This window comes from Ischnura elegans, chromosome X, assembly GCF_921293095.1.
Source record: "Ischnura elegans chromosome X, ioIscEleg1.1, whole genome shotgun sequence".
NCBI classification, from domain to species: domain Eukaryota; kingdom Metazoa; phylum Arthropoda; class Insecta; order Odonata; family Coenagrionidae; genus Ischnura; species Ischnura elegans.
In genome coordinates, this window is record NC_060259.1 from 93,099,572 (window position 1) to 93,118,280 (window position 18,709).

General features: G+C 41.9%; 1 protein-coding gene across 1 annotated transcript in view; it reads right to left on the bottom strand.

Moving 5' to 3' along the window:
* LOC124171435 (proto-oncogene tyrosine-protein kinase receptor Ret) overlaps window positions 1-14,329 on the bottom strand; it is a 56,370-nt gene extending 42,041 nt beyond the window's left edge. Inside the window, exons 1-2 of the mRNA XM_046550605.1 lie at window positions 14,268-14,329; window positions 1,416-1,528 (exon numbers count right to left, since the gene is read on the bottom strand). Of these exons, the coding sequence (XP_046406561.1) occupies window positions 1,416-1,528; window positions 14,268-14,322 (168 nt within the window). The 5' untranslated portion in view covers window positions 14,323-14,329. The remainder of the gene's footprint in view (window positions 1-1,415; window positions 1,529-14,267) is intronic.
* Between the last annotated feature and the right edge of the window lie 4,380 nt (window positions 14,330-18,709).

The window sequence follows — 18,709 nt, forward strand, 5'->3', positions numbered from 1 at the left end:
AGGGAGACAATTGACACTATTTGAAAAACTCAAATAATTAGACCCGGCATGAAAAGAGAAGACGTGAGGACACTTTCATCTCAAGAAAACTAGCTGCGAAAGAGGAGTGTATATAGTGTATAGAGGAGCTAATATAGTAATCAGTTAGGCTAAGGTGCGATTCTCTTTTACGGGCATCTTATGATATCGGTCCTCTTCTCTTCCGAAAATTTCCCGAAATTAAACAAGTTGTAGTGCTCGGATCTTAATATTTCATCCATACGTAGACAGGATCTTTATCTAAGTCGTGGTAAAGGAATAGTTTTCTCTTATAATTCATTCATGTTTGGGTATGCACTTGCTACTATGCGTATATACATGCACCGCCACCGGACGATATCTATTTTTCGCGATTAAATGAAAATTGAAAAATTTTAAGCCCGCGAAAACGCGACGGCTAAGTATGAATGCTGGGAAAAGTCTGTATGACGTCATTCTGGTTCCGGCTGCCTCTGTCTGAGGCCACCTTTGTTCGAGGCTATGAGCGCCGCTACGATGCAGGCTGCTAGCAGGTAGCGATTGGCTAAAATAAGGATTATTAATACCCTATCAAGCGAAGGAAACTTTCCGACCATAGGCAATTTTAATAGGTGATTATTAAGAGATCTTTTCCCTGAGCTCTGTGCCTCATACATGCATTGGTAATTTCAGACAATGTAAAACTCCTGACTACTCGTATAGCATCTAGGTCCCTGTGACGTCACGTGGAGTGGCATCGCATGGGCGCCTTTTTCAAATGCAGTTAAAATTGACCATTAACATTCGTCTAAACAGGGATTTCTAAAACCAAATAATTTATATATTATAAATACACTAATGGTGGGTAACGAATCGCAATCAATGCCTTTCGTTTTCTTTGATAAAGGAAACTACCATATTGTTAAAAGCAGCTGGAATGTGGGGAAGGGGAAAAGTCACTGCCTACAACTGACACGACTTCAGAGCGCTGAAAACCTTTTTTAATAGGACGGATCATCAACCTCTCTCGATCAATCGGAATTTGTGCCTTGGTCACTTTGTACTAGTTTAAAACTCAAGCCACTTCCTTGTCCAAAAATCCCTGTATATCAAATGAAAAAAATTATATCTGCAAAAATATCGATGATTTTTTAAATTTGGGATACGGGCATATGTTGACAAGGCAAAGACCTAGTGACCCAAAACACTATCATAGCTTTCAAAATACGTTGCGGAGAAATCGGAAATGTTGCGTCCTCTCCACACATTTTTCGCGAAGTTCGCCATCAATATTCCGAACAATTTGTGTGCGCTCTCTCTCGCGCTCATCATGAACAGGGACACGAGAGCTAGTCCTGACTTTCCAGACCAGTCCGTCGTCCAACACCCGGCCCTGATTATGTGCAGCGTCTACACACCTCGGCGTTCCGGCATGGCTCCTCTGCGTCCCACAGGCCGCCGCTCGCCTGCACCTCGCTGTCGCCGGCCGTCATTGGCGGTGCTGCAACTGCCTGCGCCGCACCCAGGTGACCTACGGGGGATGGAAGTAGAGACGTTGGTTTGTGAATACACGCGTACACACATTGTGCTTGGATAAATGTGGACTATACAGTTAATTCGACAAGTTCTCTGCAGCCCTTTCTTAGGTGATATTTTTCTTACAACTGCAACGAAAATTTCATAATATCTGCGACAGCGTCCTGTAATCTTCTCGAGAACCCCTGTCCTGCCTGCCTGATTTGTAGTTTTCCATAATTATCACAGGAATGGCATTGGTACAATTGGCACGTGGATCACAGGGGAATTTTCTCTCTAGTGGCACTGATTGGAACAAATTCCAGGAATATGTCAATTCACGCAGGTGGATGGTCACTAGGAAATATCACTGTAAAAGTTCCTTTTTGGGGTTGGAAAAGAGGAGGTAGCCATCATTTCCGGGAATTTATTATTCTATACCCGAATCGACAACGCCTGGACCCATGATGCATCATTTACCTACTATTGTGCCCTGTGACCTCGCCAATCCTCCCTTTCTCCTCCTGTACTCCTACCCTCATTAGCCCCTCGGTTCCTCACCTACTTCTCCCTCTTATGGTGGAAATCCACCAAACCTAAAACCTCTCCTCCCCCACCTGTCTATTAACTTTCAACTAACCCCACCTTTTTCTGGTGCAAAATAATAAAATCTCATAAGTTGAAACCTAGAGCTTGTACAGTGGCATAGAAGTACATGCAAGGAGAAGCACCTTCACAGACCACTCAGGAGGTTAGCTCTCAGAAACGATACTCTGAATTTAGACAGAAGCACTTTGATATAAGATTTAGATATTGAAATTAAACCATTGCTACCAAGCCCGTTTTGGTAATAATAAGTGATATATATAAAATATTCAAGGTTATATTGACAAAGTTTAAAGTTTATGTTTATTGGTCAAGGTTATATTGATAAAGTTTAGAGAATGAGCAACAAAAATAGAGAGTATGCAACCCGCGTGCCACCCAAAGTGTCTGACTAGGGTGGTGCACGCTCGCTCCCGGTGCGATATCCCGGGAAGCAATGGGCAGAAATGACAGATATTCGAGGTGATACACTAAAAATGTCTAACAAGTCGTATTAGAAAGCAGATATGTGATAAAATAGTCCGAGATTTTCAATTATGTCCGAAAAACACCCAGAAATATCAAAATTTCAAAACTTTAAGTGCGATGCGGCACGTTTTCCCGGCATCCGATTGCAAAAATAATATTCGCGATTTATTTTCTCATCGAATGGAACAAAACTGGGGGCGTCCCAAAATAAATTCGAAAACTTTAAAATAAGGACCACCCTAATGTGGAGGCCTCATGACCCTACTCATAACTGCGGCAAACAAAAATACTTCCTGCTTAAATAATAGCGCGTCCTGAAAATGATTTGCCGTTCTCCCTATCAATTCTCCCGATCTCCAGTGTAAATTTCCCACAATGGTTTCAGATAGACAGCGATTCCTCAGACAAGCTGCTGTTTGCATTTTCCAAAAGGAATGAGGGAAACCCGATTGAAAAGGTGACAACTAGCGTTTATTAAATTTTTTTACGCAGGAGATTGTTCTGAACGTCTTCACCGATATTTTTCATCTTTGCTTTTCTATCTTTCCTCGCTTTGCGACAATTCTCGTTTCTTATTCTCTTATAGCTATTCCATCCTTGTTCTGTTTTTGTACTCTTGTACTTTTTTATTTCTTCAATGCTGGAGAAAATGCGCTCAACCAGCTGTATAAAATGGTAAGTGAAATGTATTAAACAAGTGAGGTTATCACAGAACTTCGAAAGGAATATTATAATGCCAATTCGCAAAAGGAAAAGAGCTGAAAACTGTGAAAATCTTAGGACCTGAAGACACTTGCGTGGAAGATACTGACAAGGATCATCCATAGAAGAATTGAACGCGGAAGAGTACTTGGATAAGAACCAATTCGGATTCAGAAAAAGGAAAGGCACAAAATTGGCCCTTATGCTACTCATAGAGAAGAGAATGAAAAATAACATTGCAGCGTTCGTTGCGTTCAGGGAAATGGAGGAGGCTTTTGACAACGTGGATTGGAACACAATGCTGGGAATCCTTAAAGAAATTGAAGCTCTTTACAATGACAATAGAATCATCCACAGGTTATTGAAAAACAGAGTTGCGGTGATAAAATGAGGACCCATCTGAGAAGAAGCAAGAATTATGAAAGGAGTGAGACAGAGCTATGCTTTTTCACCCGTAACTTTCAACTTCTACATCGAGAAAACCATCAACGAAATCAAAGAAAATGCTCCGGGAGTGAATATCCATGGAGAAAAAAATAGCATGTTAATATTTGAGGATGACTTAGCCGTCATAGAGGAGATAGAGAAGTGTTCGAAAAATATTCTAATTACTATGGGTAGGGTAATGGGTAAATATCAGCTGAAAATAAGCACAAAGGAAACTAATTCTTAGCAGAAAATTACAAGCGAAGAGAGCCTTCCATGAAAAGAAATTTATGCATGCAGTGGTAAATTTAAACATAGGTGAAGTAAGGAAACAGTTTTTTAGAATTAATATTTGGAATATTCATCTCTACGGGAGTGAATACAATGGCAGCCGCGGAGAAATGAAGCATATTGAAGAAGGCCTTCGAAACGTGATGATACAGAAGAATGACGAGAATTGAATGGATCGACCGAGTAAGAAATAAGGAAGCCCTAAGGAGAGTAGCATGGAAGAGAGGCCTCATGAAAACTCTGGCAAGAACACGGAACAGCCTTATAGGCCGTATCTTGAGACATGATGACTTGATGAAGACAATCGTCGAGGGGCAAGTAGATGGTAAGAACGGAAAAGAAAAACTTCGAATGAAAAAAATGGAGCAGATACAGAAGGATATGAATGATAATAAATTCGAAGGCGTGAAAAGATGAGCTGAAAGGAGAATTGAGTGGAGAAATGCGTCAAACTAATCTTAGGATTGTTGACCAGTGATGATGGTTATCTATGCCCTTTATGGCATCATATGGCTAGTTTGATTTATTCACGCAATTCATGAATACATTTCCCCACCGTGCCTATAGTCTATGGAGCTTTCTTCTATCCCGCGTGGAGGCCACAAGACAAGGCTAAAGCTCTCAGCCTTGCGTGTGTCTGTCTCAAAGAAAGAATATGGTCGCACAAAAAAAAGCCGTGTAGCGGTGGGAAATCGCACATGAGGGCTCCAACACGTCACCGATCGTATTTGTACTCCCATGTATTTTGTTTCCGGAGCTATTTTTTCATAATACAACTATCATTTTGAAATGTTCACTTTGTGTCGAGTAGCCCCTAGAAACATTTACTCGAGCATCACGGCCAAAATTTACCATGGAGGGAATACTGCTGTAGAATTTGAAGATATTATTTAGTATTGAACAAAATGGTTCAAGGTGTTAGCGTTAGTTGTATGCAATACTATGTCCAAGAGGACTGCGTAGAGGAGGCCCCACTCCATTCCATTGAAGGCTGATTTCTGTTGCCGCTTCGGTCGCAATTTAATGGGTTTTCAAGTATTTCCGCGGCGAGTTGATGTGTGCAAATCGATCCACTTTTTTCCAATATTTTGCATTATAATGATTTTAATTGCTAGGAATAACATTGATAGGGTATAAATTTAATAGATCACATCAAAAAATATGTAAATATGGATTACCTTCATTAATATTACCTTACTTTCCCGTGAAACTCGGATTAATTTGTCCGCCAGCGACGCAAGTGACAACTTAAACACATCCATTTAGATGCGCGGCGGGTGGCAACGCATTTGGAGGCCGAATTGAAGATCCTCTTTTGCAGTGTTCGTGACTGTGTCAAGAGATGAGAGTGCTCGAGTGGGAGGAATGCATCCTTTTAACGGGAAAGCGACGGAAATGAAAGACAAGCATGGGCTGACTGAGGATACGCAAGGTTACATTTTATTCGCCTCAATATATGCACATCATAAGTTACACTTTCAACACTACACTTGTTATACACACACTAATTATTTTTTGTGTTGATTTATTGGGTAATAAGTATTCACATTTCTCTGTTTTGCATAACGATAAGATAAAGAAAAACATTCCCATTTTTATGGTTAATATTCATTTTTTGGTCTAAATCATAATTATTATTTATCGACACGGTATTAACATTCTATGTTGACTCTCTGCTAGCTAAATTTATTATTCATGACGTATTTTAATGGCTTAAAATGCTGTTGGAGTAATGAAGTGATAAATTTCAGAAATTTAATTCGTCGCTTTTTTTCACCTCTATGGCATTACGTTCATTCTCTCAGGGTTTAGCATCTACTCGTCGTGCAAGTATTTTAGTGAATTATAAAAGATCTTTAAAGTACTTATTACCAAAATAACTATCAAGATTCAAATTTTTAATATCTGATCAGTTACTCTACATGCAAATTTGGCTATTTATCAGGGCCAGGAACAGGCATCACGTGAGTGTATTAACTAACTGCATGAGCCTCAGTACGGAATCATAAAAAAATAAATAACAATTACCAAAAGAAATCAGTTGGACTAACGATCATGTTAATTTCTTCAATAACTTCTGTTCAATTCAATTCTGTCCTAATTGTTAGTTTTTGCATGGCCTATTTTGTGATTGTACGTGAATACCTGGGGCTCCGTGGGGAATGGTACATTTTTTGCGACCTGAGCTTTTATCAAGAGGAATTAGCTGAGTATCATGAAACGAGAAAGTATTTCTCATAATGATCTGCGGCTGCGTGCATTGGCTTGTAGCCGCCATCTTGGTGGTGACCAAGGTTCACTTCACACCAAGACGCTGCGGAATAGAGTCAATTCCATGCACACAGATAATCATATGAGCACCTCACTCACACAAGGCAGTGGGTATGGACATGCCATTGAGTGAATTTGAAATGAATCATGAAATGAATTGGTGAGAAGATTGGCACATGAGACATTACAGGTAGGTGAAATTGAATTTTATTCGATGGTAATTGAATTTAACAACTCGGAGAAACAGCTACTCGTTTTAAAGTCTGCAGGAATGGTTTGCATTATTCATGCTGCAGTGGACCGATGGGCATGATTAATAAAGGCGAATCAGCTTTCCGCAGGCCATATACGGTGATTAAATATATTTATCTTCGCATCAGTAATTGTTTTGTTAGAGTAAATGGCTCATCGATTAGAGTGTGAAAGTGCAAAGAGCTAAACTAATCGTAGTGGACGCAGGTAATATGGAAATCGGGATTTTAATGTGAAGGGAGTCTATTTTGCAAAAACAATATCACGAAAAATTCATTGGAAATTCGGTTGCTTAAATAAGGACGATTAAATAAATTAAAAGTAAAACTAATAAGCTAGAAATTTTCCATATTGCTGGCCATTATATTGAATTCTTTTGTTATTATTGTACCAGTGCCCCTAATGCATATTACCTCGCAATTTTTCTTTGGTAGTTGATAATGTGCCATTTTCGAATGACTATGCAGATTTTGCATCAAAAAATTTTGTTTTATGATTTTGTTATGATAGTGAATACGAAATTAACTTACACCCACCGATCAATTAGATTTCTTCTACCCACTAAACAGCCTTTGGGTATGAAATTATTTTGATTCGGTAAGAATAAAGTACAACATAACTAAGAAGCTTATGAAAAATGCAATGCCTAAATTATTCTCTTGAATTTATTTTGGGCAGTCCAATCCATTTAAATGAGGTATGGCTAATTATTCCAGGCCTTCAAAAGATATAAACCCGCTCGGAGAAAACTCAAGTAACATGAAGGCATTTCACGTGTATATCGCGGAAGCCGGATATTTGCCATTTCTTGTGGAAATTAAGCAATATTAATGGAATAAGATAGTAAAGACTGGTCGCTATATATGGAAAAGAGATCCCATAGCACTAAATAAACAAACATGATTACAAATTGGCTACTAATTGGCTTAAGTGAATAAGTTCAATGATAAGGAATTCCGATGGAAATCGATTTGGAAAAAAATAAATATGTCCGAAATCGGAATTTCGGTTGACTCTGAAATCGTCGATTAGCGAAGAGAACAGATGTTCAGATACTTCACTCCCCATAAATGACGGCCAAGTCCACCAAAAAAACCTGCGTCGGATTAATTCACTCTTTCCCATCCTAATTGGCCTTTGGATTTTCCTCCTTTCGAAATTTTTAGAGTATGATTGCGTGTCGTGAAATCAATGGAAGACTCGGAGTAAAAGGCGCATGTGGTCATGCATGCACCCGGTGGCGTAACTAGAGATATGTTTTGGGGGAAGATGAGGGGCCTTTGGAGGGTGGAAGGAGGGGGATTTGTGAGGGCAACCCCCACTCTAGGAAACGGGAAGTTATGGAAAAGTTTTGAAAAATGAAATGCCTGAAAATGCATTTTACATCATTTTGGCGCTTAGAATTTAACTTTCAGCAGAGGCAGTTATTGTTTATCAAATCCATCAAGTTTTTAAAATAATTTTTTGATTTCTCTAAGGATTTGGGGGGGAAGGGAAAAATCCCCTTATCCCCCCATAGTTACGCCACTGAATGCACCTCTTAAACGCGCGTCACGACGTTCAATATGGGCCGAAGCATCTGAAGCTGTCATGTGATTCAGCCACGGTGTTCTGTACCGCACCCTCTCACCTGGAACTCAAACCTTGATTGTGGGAGCTAATTACAATGGCGAGTACATCTGTATTGGATACGAAGCGTTGCTTCCGTCTCGCCCAAATCAATAGCTTATCCAAGCATCCGTGTACGTTGTACGTGCCAACAAGTTCAAGAGCTCTTATCAGGATCGGCAAATCTCTCGCCCCGCCAACATTCAAGGAGCGGCGAGCAGCCCGCGACCATGAGTCCATTTGCCGCTAAACGGCACGCACCAGGGGCGCCTATTCCTGCGCATTCGCTCAACTTTTGTGCATATTCTTCACGACTTTATTCGAACGGAATAAGCAACTTTCCCTTAAAAATATATTTGGTATCATAAAATTGGGCTACAGTTGTCGATAGTTCGTAGTGCCGTTACCATGACCGTGTTTCTATGACCGTGCGGTGTGCATTAGGGCGGATCGCAAAAATCGATTTTTTTCAAATCCATCTGGCCCAATGAAAAAAAGTTGTGGGACCGATCAAAAATAAGGCCTGAAAAATTTGAGACCTGTACGTGAACCCCTGACCCTCGCTCAAATGCAATTTAGAGGGGGGAGGGTCAAAATTCGAAAAATACAATATTTTATGGTCATTCCATATAGATTTTACCGAGTTACTGCCCTTTTAGTGCAAAAATGTCGTGCATTTTGACGTATCTGCCACCGTTTAGCCACAAAATGCCTAATTTGAGTCCGCGTCCGCGAAGAAAATATTCCAACGCCCACGCAGCGTCGCGGATACCAGTGCCGCAGGCCCATCCCTTCCCCTCCACGCTCGCTTCTCCCCCTTCCACGCCTCTAATACAGCAAAATTCATACCGCGCATGCTGCTAGGAGGTCGTTTATCTTTGATAATATAAATCAGAAGATGGTAGAAGGTAAAAAACGATGCGTAGTGAGACGACTTGTCCCTTATTTGGCGCCTCGTCGGCGTTAAACAAATCGATGTTACCAACTTTTAGAGAAGTTATGAAATAATTTTAGACCTGCGCACGCAGGAAAGGAGACTACGGTCAATGAAAACGCCTCTCGAGGGGCTATGAAGGTGTGCGAACTATGGTGACGCGCTTCTCTTCCATTATGAATGTGACTAACTGGATTTAGCGGTACCACAGGAAGTACTAAAACTTACGGAAAATCATAATAGGCCAAAAGTGGGTTTTATTGAAGTATAAGACTCAAACAATTTTAAAGGAACATTTTAAATTACGCGAAATTTTTGCGTGTAAGTGCATGGAGGAGCATAAGGTTCCCCCAATGAAAAGTATTTTGAGAGACAATCTGACGAAAAGAAAGATGATGGCTGCTGGATTGAACCCTAAAGAAACTCGACAACTGAGGGAAAAAGGGAATCAAAGGAGAGTGTTGAGTCGACATCGTCAATTCTTGTACGGGAAAATAGTATCAAAAATTTTCTTCATCAATTCATCCGAAGAGAATTAAACTGGCGAGAAATTAGCCGATTTGTATCTCTACTTTCCTCATGAAATAAACATTAAGGACTATAACCTCAAATTGGAACTTCTTCGGGGAAAATGCGTCTGCCAACTGTGATAGAGGTATATGCAAGAACCAAGCAACACCAATGCTCGTTCCCGCAACTTTAGCTAACGCAAAAGTCATAACTTCGTAAGATATATCAAAGCTAGTGTACCAGAATTAGTTACGTATACAGAAAAAGATGCTAATTCCTGTAAATAAGAAAAGAGGGGTGTAATTAAAGGGTTCCATTTTATTTGAATGAAAGACTATACTCTTGTCTGATGAAAAAAGGCAAGAGGACTTATCAATACAAGTTTAGAGGGGAATGTGTGGTGTTAGTTGAAGAAACAGGGTCCCACTTTTGGAAGTTTGCCTCCCCCGTCGGAGGATTAGCAAAAGTTATAAAATCTGCGATTATCGATTCCTTTCCGAGTGAAAATTAGATACACAGAATTAAAAAGGATTTGATTATGATAGTACCAAGCGAATACCGCCCAAAAAGGAGGCATCATCCCTTTGCTATAAGCATAATTCCAACATCCCTTGCAGTGTGGGTAAACTCTTCTCGGGATTCCCACCGGGTTAACTTTTCCATAATGGCCAACATTTTAAGCTCTGACTGGGGGCTCATCCTAAGGGATAAATTTTGTTGAACCCCGAAAAGAGTTTACCCACATCATTCGCCGGGAAAGCATCAAATCGTATTTCATCCCTTACAGTGGTCTTTTTGCTAATTGCACTATGTTGACTTGGATTTGCGACATAAACGTTGGGAGGGTAATCTAGGGACCCAATTTGCGTTTCTGCAAGGATGCGTTTGGCGACCAATCCGAGATTTTTTTAATTGCTGGATTTCAATATCGACATAAAGGCTGATGATATATTGGAGAGAGACTCCGGTTCCTTCGGCTATATCTGAGCTTAGCGCTGTGGAATTTAAAAATCTATTGATGAAAGTTCAAATTTAAATTTCAATATTCCTTTTATTATACATACGGACGAGAGATTTGCGAAAGAATTTACCAAAATATTATTGACAGCAGCAAAAGACGAGGAATGACACTAACATAAGAAATACAGACTGGAAAGCAGGTAATTGAGTAATTCCTTCGTGATTGTTCCTCACTGGACGATGCTGATACATCAAATATTAGTAAGACTAACGAAGAAAGACGCACTTGGTGTGAATTTTGTTGCATCTGGGGCGTTCGAGAGGAGAGCGGGGAGGGTACGCCGGCGGCCTTCACCCTTATTCATCAATTTAGTCACAGCTGTCGGACAATACCGGAATAGAAATGCATAACCTAAGTTCCCAAACCTTCATAGCCCCTCGAGAGGCGTCTTCAAGACCGTAGTTTCCTTTCCTGCGTGCGCAGGTCTAAAATTATTTCATAACTTCTCTAAAAGTTGGTAACATCGATTTGTTTAACGCCGCCGAGGCGCCAAATAAGGGACAAGTCGTCTCACTACGCATCGCTTTTTACCTTCTACCATCTTCTGATTCATATTATCAAAGATAAACGACCTCCTAGCAGCATGCGCGGGATGAATTTTGCTGTATTAGAGGCGTGGAAGGGGGAGAAGCGAGCGTGGAGGGGAAGGGATGGGCCTGCGGCACTGGTATCCGCGACGCTGCGTGGGCGTTGGAATATTTTCTTCGCGGACGCGGACTCAAATTAGGCATTTTGTGGCTAAACGGTGGCAGATACGTCAAAATGCACGACATTTTTGCACTAAAAGGGCAGTAACTCGGTAAAATCTATATGGAATGACCATAAAATATTGTATTTTTCGAATTTTGACCCTCCCCCCCTCTAAATTGCATTTGAGCGAGGGTCAGGGGTTCACGTACAGGTCTCAAATTTTTCAGGCCTTATTTTTGATCGGTCCCACAACTTTTTTTCATTGGGCCAGATGGATTTGAAAAAAATCGATTTTTGCGATCCGCCCTAGTGTGCATGTGGCGGTCCTCTATCATGCTGCATGTTGGTGATTGGTCACCCCCTGCCAAACACCCTTGAGGTGGCTCGCAGGGTATAATGTAAATGTACCAAATCACGCGAACGGGTTTCAACTGGCTTCGTGGTCAGAAGTTTACTTCGGATGACGTGATATGCGGTTTGACCACACTCTCCATTTTTGTCAATGCCCATCATCGCAAAACCACATGTTTCATTGAATAAGCTCTAAATTTCGTCCGCCAAGTGCTGAATTTTAAAGTCACCTTTTGTTTTTACCGAATCGGCCTTAGCTTTTATGGCTTGGTCTCTGTAGGCATTACTCTCCGAAATATGCCCGATTTGTCGTAAAATTTAAAACTTAAGGGCTCTTGCGGCAGTAGCGAACAAAAATCGATTTTGAGCACATTTCAGCTCTAAGACCCTCATCTCAGTGCACAACTTGAAATAACTGAGAAGTGCGGAGAAACGTGCGTGGGTATGTATGTCGCTACAGGGGAAATATTCTGGGCTGAAGTGCTGAAATGCTTGTCCCCCTGGCTACGGGCTTGGTGTAAAGTTATTTACATGTTGGGTGGCATCGGCTTCTGTCGCTAAAGAGCGACAAAAAAGAGTTATTTTTCTCCCATCAACAGTAGCTTAGTAAACACACCTCCCGTCTTCTATAACATAATGGAGGCGCTATGGGTTTTTTTCACGAAAGCTTATCCCATTAGAATAGTTGATGTCTTCAAGCTTGATTCGTTGAAAATTTTGAACATTCATGACGCAAGGACAATTTTCTCCGCAGAAAATTTTGAAATTTTAATTGCACGTGCTTTCATCATGACTTATTGGATAAGACTCGATTACATGGTTGGGAAGGCGGGAGTCTTCGTCATGTCCCTGCCTGACACTACGGCATGAATGATAACCCGCGAACCCTTTCCTGGTAACCCTTCCTTGATTTATTCTGCTAACCAAATGTTTACCCAGCCGGCCACTGGCGGACAACATGCAAGAGTACCGCGCGGTTAAGGTTACACACCAATTTGAAATTAGTCGGGCCCGGCACAGCTGTAAAAAATTCGTGATCTTATTAGAACTGGCGCGTGAATGTGTCTGGGCCTTGGCCCCAAACTATTCCGAAGTTCACATTGGAGGACGATGGTTTGATGGTGTAACTGGTGGCATACCTGGCCGGCAATTAGAAGATCCGAGTTCGAATTCCGCCTCAATTAATTGATGTTTTCAGGACGAATTTCACCTTTGGTATGAATATCGGGGAGACATCTTCAGAGCCGCGGGTTACGTGATAGTCACGCGACGGCGTCCGTTGCGTTGTCGCGGAGGTGAACGCCAACGCCACGAACCTATCCACGACAAAAGGAGTCGTCGCCACAGCAACGCACAGATAATGCTGCCAATAAATATTTCTCAGAGCTCGCGCTTTCCCTCAATCTCGGCCACATTCTGACGCAGCGTTTATTGATAAGCGCATCCGGAAAAATCACCCCTCCGTTATAGCGAAATTGATGCCCTTTCCCATCTTCTATTCTTTGCATTTTGCGAGACTGCTCCCACGTAAAAACTGGTCGCTGAAATTGAAACGATAAAAGGTTGCTGATGATACGAAATCACTCTTCCTAGTAAGGCAAATCCTCCGAAAACACCTTTTAAACTCACTCTCCCCTATCCAATTTCCTAACGTCCGGTGGCGTACAAGCTGATAACTTTCTTCACGGAATGGATGTTAATAAAACGTCCTGGTGAAAGGCCTTGGCACAGTCCAGCAACTTTATCCTCACAAAATTTCCGACAAAGAAAACAATGGCATCTGTGCGAGAGAAGATTCCCGAAAATATGAAAGGGTGAAAAGCTAGAACTCTGCACAGGACTTAGGCAAGAGAGTTGTGACGGCTTTCATTAACGAAAGTGGAAGTGAGAAATTACCTCGTGAATTTAAGGTGAAGACGCCAGCTACAAGTGTTGCCACCATTGAACAAACAACGCGACGGGATCCCGAAAAAGACAACCTAAATTCAAAATTGTTGCGAAAGTCTTGGTGCTTGTCTCGTACAACTGTTGTTTACTATTGAGAAAAAGCGGACGCAGAAATCACCTTGTCACTTTAACCTTAAGACGCAAGGTGCAACGATGGTGTGACTGCTGCAAAATTCGGACAGCGGAAACGCTGCCGAAACAACTGTTCACTAGTAAAAGCGGGCAGGGGAATGACATTTTCACTTCAACCAAAACACGGTAGCTTCAACGCTGGTGAAACCGTTGTAAGCATTGAACCACCCAATTGTCGGGACGTCGTCGCATGTGGGACATGTTGATCAGTAATTCACGATTTCCATGCCAATGGTTAATTTATGATGCGACACCAATCTAGTTTGCACCTTGTTTGATGTTGCCGGCTGAATAACAAGTCGATGAACCTCGGAAGATGACCGACCGTCGCGTTGGTGGTTCAACGCTATAGAAACTGTAAACTGTGGGTCTTGAGCACGAAGGAAGCGGTGAGGGAAATCACTTCGACCGGAAGTCGTCGGCTACAGCGCTGGTATAAATGCTGTCACCATTGAGCAAAGAACGCAACCGAAAAAGGCGACGAAGCAACACTTGGGCAGTGTTTGCCGCCCGTCATCGACCCGACGCCGGTCGATCGAGTCTCACCTGAGGGGGCGGAGGCGATGCACAGCAGCAGCAGCATGATGGCGTGGTGCGCCATGGGCGGCGGCCGGAGGCGGAATGAGCGGCGGCGGGGGCAGTGGAGGCGCACGCGCAACCCTCCCCACCCCCTCCGAAGCACCACAAGCGCCCACTCCCCCAACCAACGAGGATCGCTGTCACCACTTTCGTTCCGTGCCGCGAAGACTCCCTCAAATCCACTCTGCCCAGTTTCTCCATATCCTTTCGGACGATTGCTGGATATTTGGGAAATTATTGGACGGATGAAAGGCCAGCCTCGAATGAATCTAGTAACTTAAAATAAAATGCTGTAGGAGATAAGAATGCCGATATTGATTGTTATTCGGCTGCTTTCATAATAAATACTGATTGCATAAACTGAAAGAATGGAAATTAATGGATATACTCATATGCTTGCATTACTATATTTGGCTAAAGGGAATTTGGTTTGGACGCATCCCAGGGTGGGGTGAGCGGGGCCGCCCCTATTATTTGAGGTCCGACCTTTCTGAGAAGAAGCGCCGGAAAGAAGAAGGTCGTCTGGCGCCAAGGGATAGGAGGGCTCGCGTCCCCCTGTGATGCGGCCCCACCGAATTCCCTTCAGCCGATTGATGGGACGCAAATATATATCAGTACATCCATTCATTTTTATCCTAAGATTACATTTTTCAATATTTGCCAAGAAGCCAAACCATCCACCATAATCGACACTTGGCAATGCCAAACGGATTAACATACTTTGCTAAATATCCTCTCCGTGATTTGTTTTTGTTCGATTGTTGTGTTATCGCTCTATTTTGCGTTCCTTCTCTAAGGAATACTGACTTCTGTGATTGAGACTGCTGTCATGAAGCTGCCTAACCCCACTCCTATGAGGTCTCCGTTATGTAAATGTGATTATTAGCCACGCTGATTCTAAGAAGTATAAATACTTGTCCAGAAACGAATCTTGAGAATATCTTTCTGTCGAATTCATACATTCACACCGATCCATTTTTAAATTTCATGTTTTTTATATTATTCATCGAATTAATTATGTTTCCGAGTATTCCAAAAAATTCTTCACGCTTATGTGACAGTATTTCCGCATGGGAAGTCCACATGTGTGCTCTGTGACGTAGCCAGGATTTTGAAATGGGGAAGGAGGGGCTAACCAGAGATTTCGGGGCCCTTCCGGGGTGCATTGAAAACACCCCGGGCCAAATGGGGGTCCTCCCTCGAAAAACATTGGGATTTTTGTGTTGAAAACCTAATTATTAGGACTCAAAAACAGTAATTTTTCACGATTATATATTAAAAGTCATTTATTGAGGCCATCTAACTCGTTTACGGCGCCCCTTTTAAAGGCTCAAGGAGGGGGTTGTAACGTGGACCCCCCCGTTGCTACGCCACCGTATGCGCTTCATTCTTACCAAAAGTTATAATTCTGACCTTTGTCTCTATAATGTATGCCCACAGTCAAAATTTACCTCGTAATATTCCTATGCGAAAACATTGAGGTGGAAAAAGTTAAATATGTGAGTACATTGATGTAAATATAATTTCTGAGAGTTTTGGCAAACTCGCTAAACTCTCTTTTATTTTTGAAAATCCAAGGTCAAAGAGTGGCAAACGGGAAGAATGGCAACACATGTGTTGAGCCATAAGTGTTCCAGTGCGCCTAAGTTCGCGGGACAGTCAACATAGTGTATTCTCTTTTCTAAGCGAGTTTAAGCGGAATTTCACTCTGCACTGATAGCATGGCAGGAGTCTTAGCAATAATTTCTACGTTGCTAGGACCACATATGAATCAGGTCAATGGCTGCCATGAGTTTGAAATCCAAGCGCCTTTCATCCTATTTCAATTAAGCGGAGCGTGCGCCACATTTTCTTCGCAGCGAGCATTTTTAACTGCCAGCATGGAAATGAGAATGGAGTGTTTTCTCCCGCTTCCGTGTCCATGGCAACCGCTGTGGCGCGTAACACGCGTCGCACTTGCGCCTCACCCCGGCCAAATCACTCGCAGTGCATGGCGGGACGGCAGCCCCTGCGGAGCCTTTGACGTGGACGCCGAGCCAACGCTTCTCATGCGCCAACCTTGGAGTAAACTATAGAAAAGAGGCGTTCAAAGTGGCTCCTCAGCACGGAAAGCATAGGCCAACATTAAAATAGATTGACATCCTGACACTTTCTCTCCGTTATTTTTAAATATAATGAAAAACACATCATCGAATTATCAATGTGCAATCAAACGCTCTCGTCAGAAATAGCCCACCACAGCCGTTCCGTGATCTCAGATTTTATTATGTCAACCAGGGTCATATGCACGCGAGGCGAAAATCGCTCTCGCATATGTTTAGTCTGAGTTAAACATAAACTAGCCACTCATCGGCTTGTGCGCGTGAGGCCAGGATTGCATTGGCAAAGTACGAAGACACGTAATGGGTCCGATTGGTTGACTACGACGAGAGCGTTAGTCACCGTGTTTTTATTTCTATTGGATATTTGATTCAAAACTCACGGAGAATGAGAAGGCTTAGGCTTTCGATGAAATGTCTATGTAAGTATTTCAGCTGGTAACTTAGTCCATTTCCCATTACGAAAGTTGGGATTTTAGTGCTGGCCTCATGAGACTGTTACTGCGCGGTCACTCTGTGCGCCCTTGCATTTATTTCCTCTGACGTACTTTTCACGTCCTCTTTGACTTGATAGGGCCGACTTGATCTATTCCTCCTCTTCTTCAACCCTTACAGTGCCGGGGCGCGCTATTGCGCTCCTCCAGTCTCTCGCGAAACGTGACAGAAGCGCGATAGCACTCCTCCTGCAATGTCACTCTTAGATGCCGATGGTTCACTAATCATTCAATAGTCTATATTCATTTTATTTTAACATTAACTATTTGCTTTAAATTATCAATATTAACGCATATATTTCCAAAAATTCGTCAAAGAATACATTAAAAAGGTGAAACCACAAAACCAGCAAAAATGCCTCGGCAATCTTAGCGTAGCACCTAGATAATCGTTTGGCACTCGAGGGTTCAATTGATCACACGCTGTCAACTGCCATCCTCAAAGTAACAATGAGCAGAACTCTACTTTGACCATCAACCGAAAGCAGAGGCCATACTTTGGGCATCACGACTCCGGATTTATTTACTATAGAGGGAAAAATGTAAAAAATTCAACAAAATAAAACCTTGAATACAATTTTAAACGATAGCCTGTTACTTCTCCTCCAAAGTAATTTCTGGAATGAGTGTAATAAAATTTTAACATTTGATGACAAACGTCGTTCCTGCACTGGGATGTGCTTTCCAAGGAATTAGATAGCAAGGGGTCTTTTTAAACGGTGGGGTGGGCTAGGTCACGGATCTCTGCGTTTTCAATCTTGGCCTATGGCACACATGCCCATCATCGCCCTTTTGCGCTTTTCTTCGGAGTTAGTCTCGAAGTTCCCGTATGCTTTGTATCTTTCCGTTCCGGGTCTGAACGTGTTATATTATTTTCAACTTGATTTCAGTCCATACTCTCAAAGGAGCTTTTTTTGGAATACATGGGGAAATATAATGACAGAAAGGCAAGAAAAACCAAAGTTGCGAGGAAAATAGATCAAGATCTTCCCAAAAAAATGAAGTATTTGGAGTCAATACTGGGATGGAATGACTCCCTCAAAGTCACACCGATACGAAAATTCCAACTAATCAGAGAATACTTAAGCGGAAGTTTAAGGGTATAATTAAGAGTAGTTGGATCAGTGGAAGTACCTGTAAAGTTGAATATTTAGGTTTAATTCCCTTGGATTATGTTATCGTTGAAAACGTTCGTATTGAAACGGAGGTTAATTTATGGAGTGTTGCTGTGATTAGCCCCGAGTCGAGGCATGAATTTCTCCTCTCGAATATTACCGAATTTTTTGGAAGAAGCACTTCTTATTGAGTAATGATTAGTTAAGCGTGAAACGCTTGATTATAATATTTGACAGTTATATATGGAGTGTAGAAATGATGAATGAAAATTGAACTTTGCTTTTCCATAGTTCAAACCATCAACTTCATTGAAATCTTGAAAACTGAGGCGTTCAACGGGAATAGAAAATGTGCCAAACTGAAAGAGAACGAGAAAATAGAAATATTTTTTAAAAATTCCAGCAAATAGAAAAAATTAAACGTATTGATATCGCATGCGTCGATCCCATATTGGAGGAGAGAGCTCGTACCACTTGTTGGAATGGTGAATTCTCGTTGGGCCGACTTCGGTTCCAGTTCGGACTGCGAATGGATATAAATGGAATGAGGCGGGAAGAGAGACACTTGGCCGAACGGACAGACACAAACATTTGTTTCTCTTACCAAGGACTGAAATGAGTGCTAGGTCGGACTCTAATCGTGATGAAAATCCCTCTTAATTAACGCGAACCTTTCTATAATAATAATTTAATAATAATAA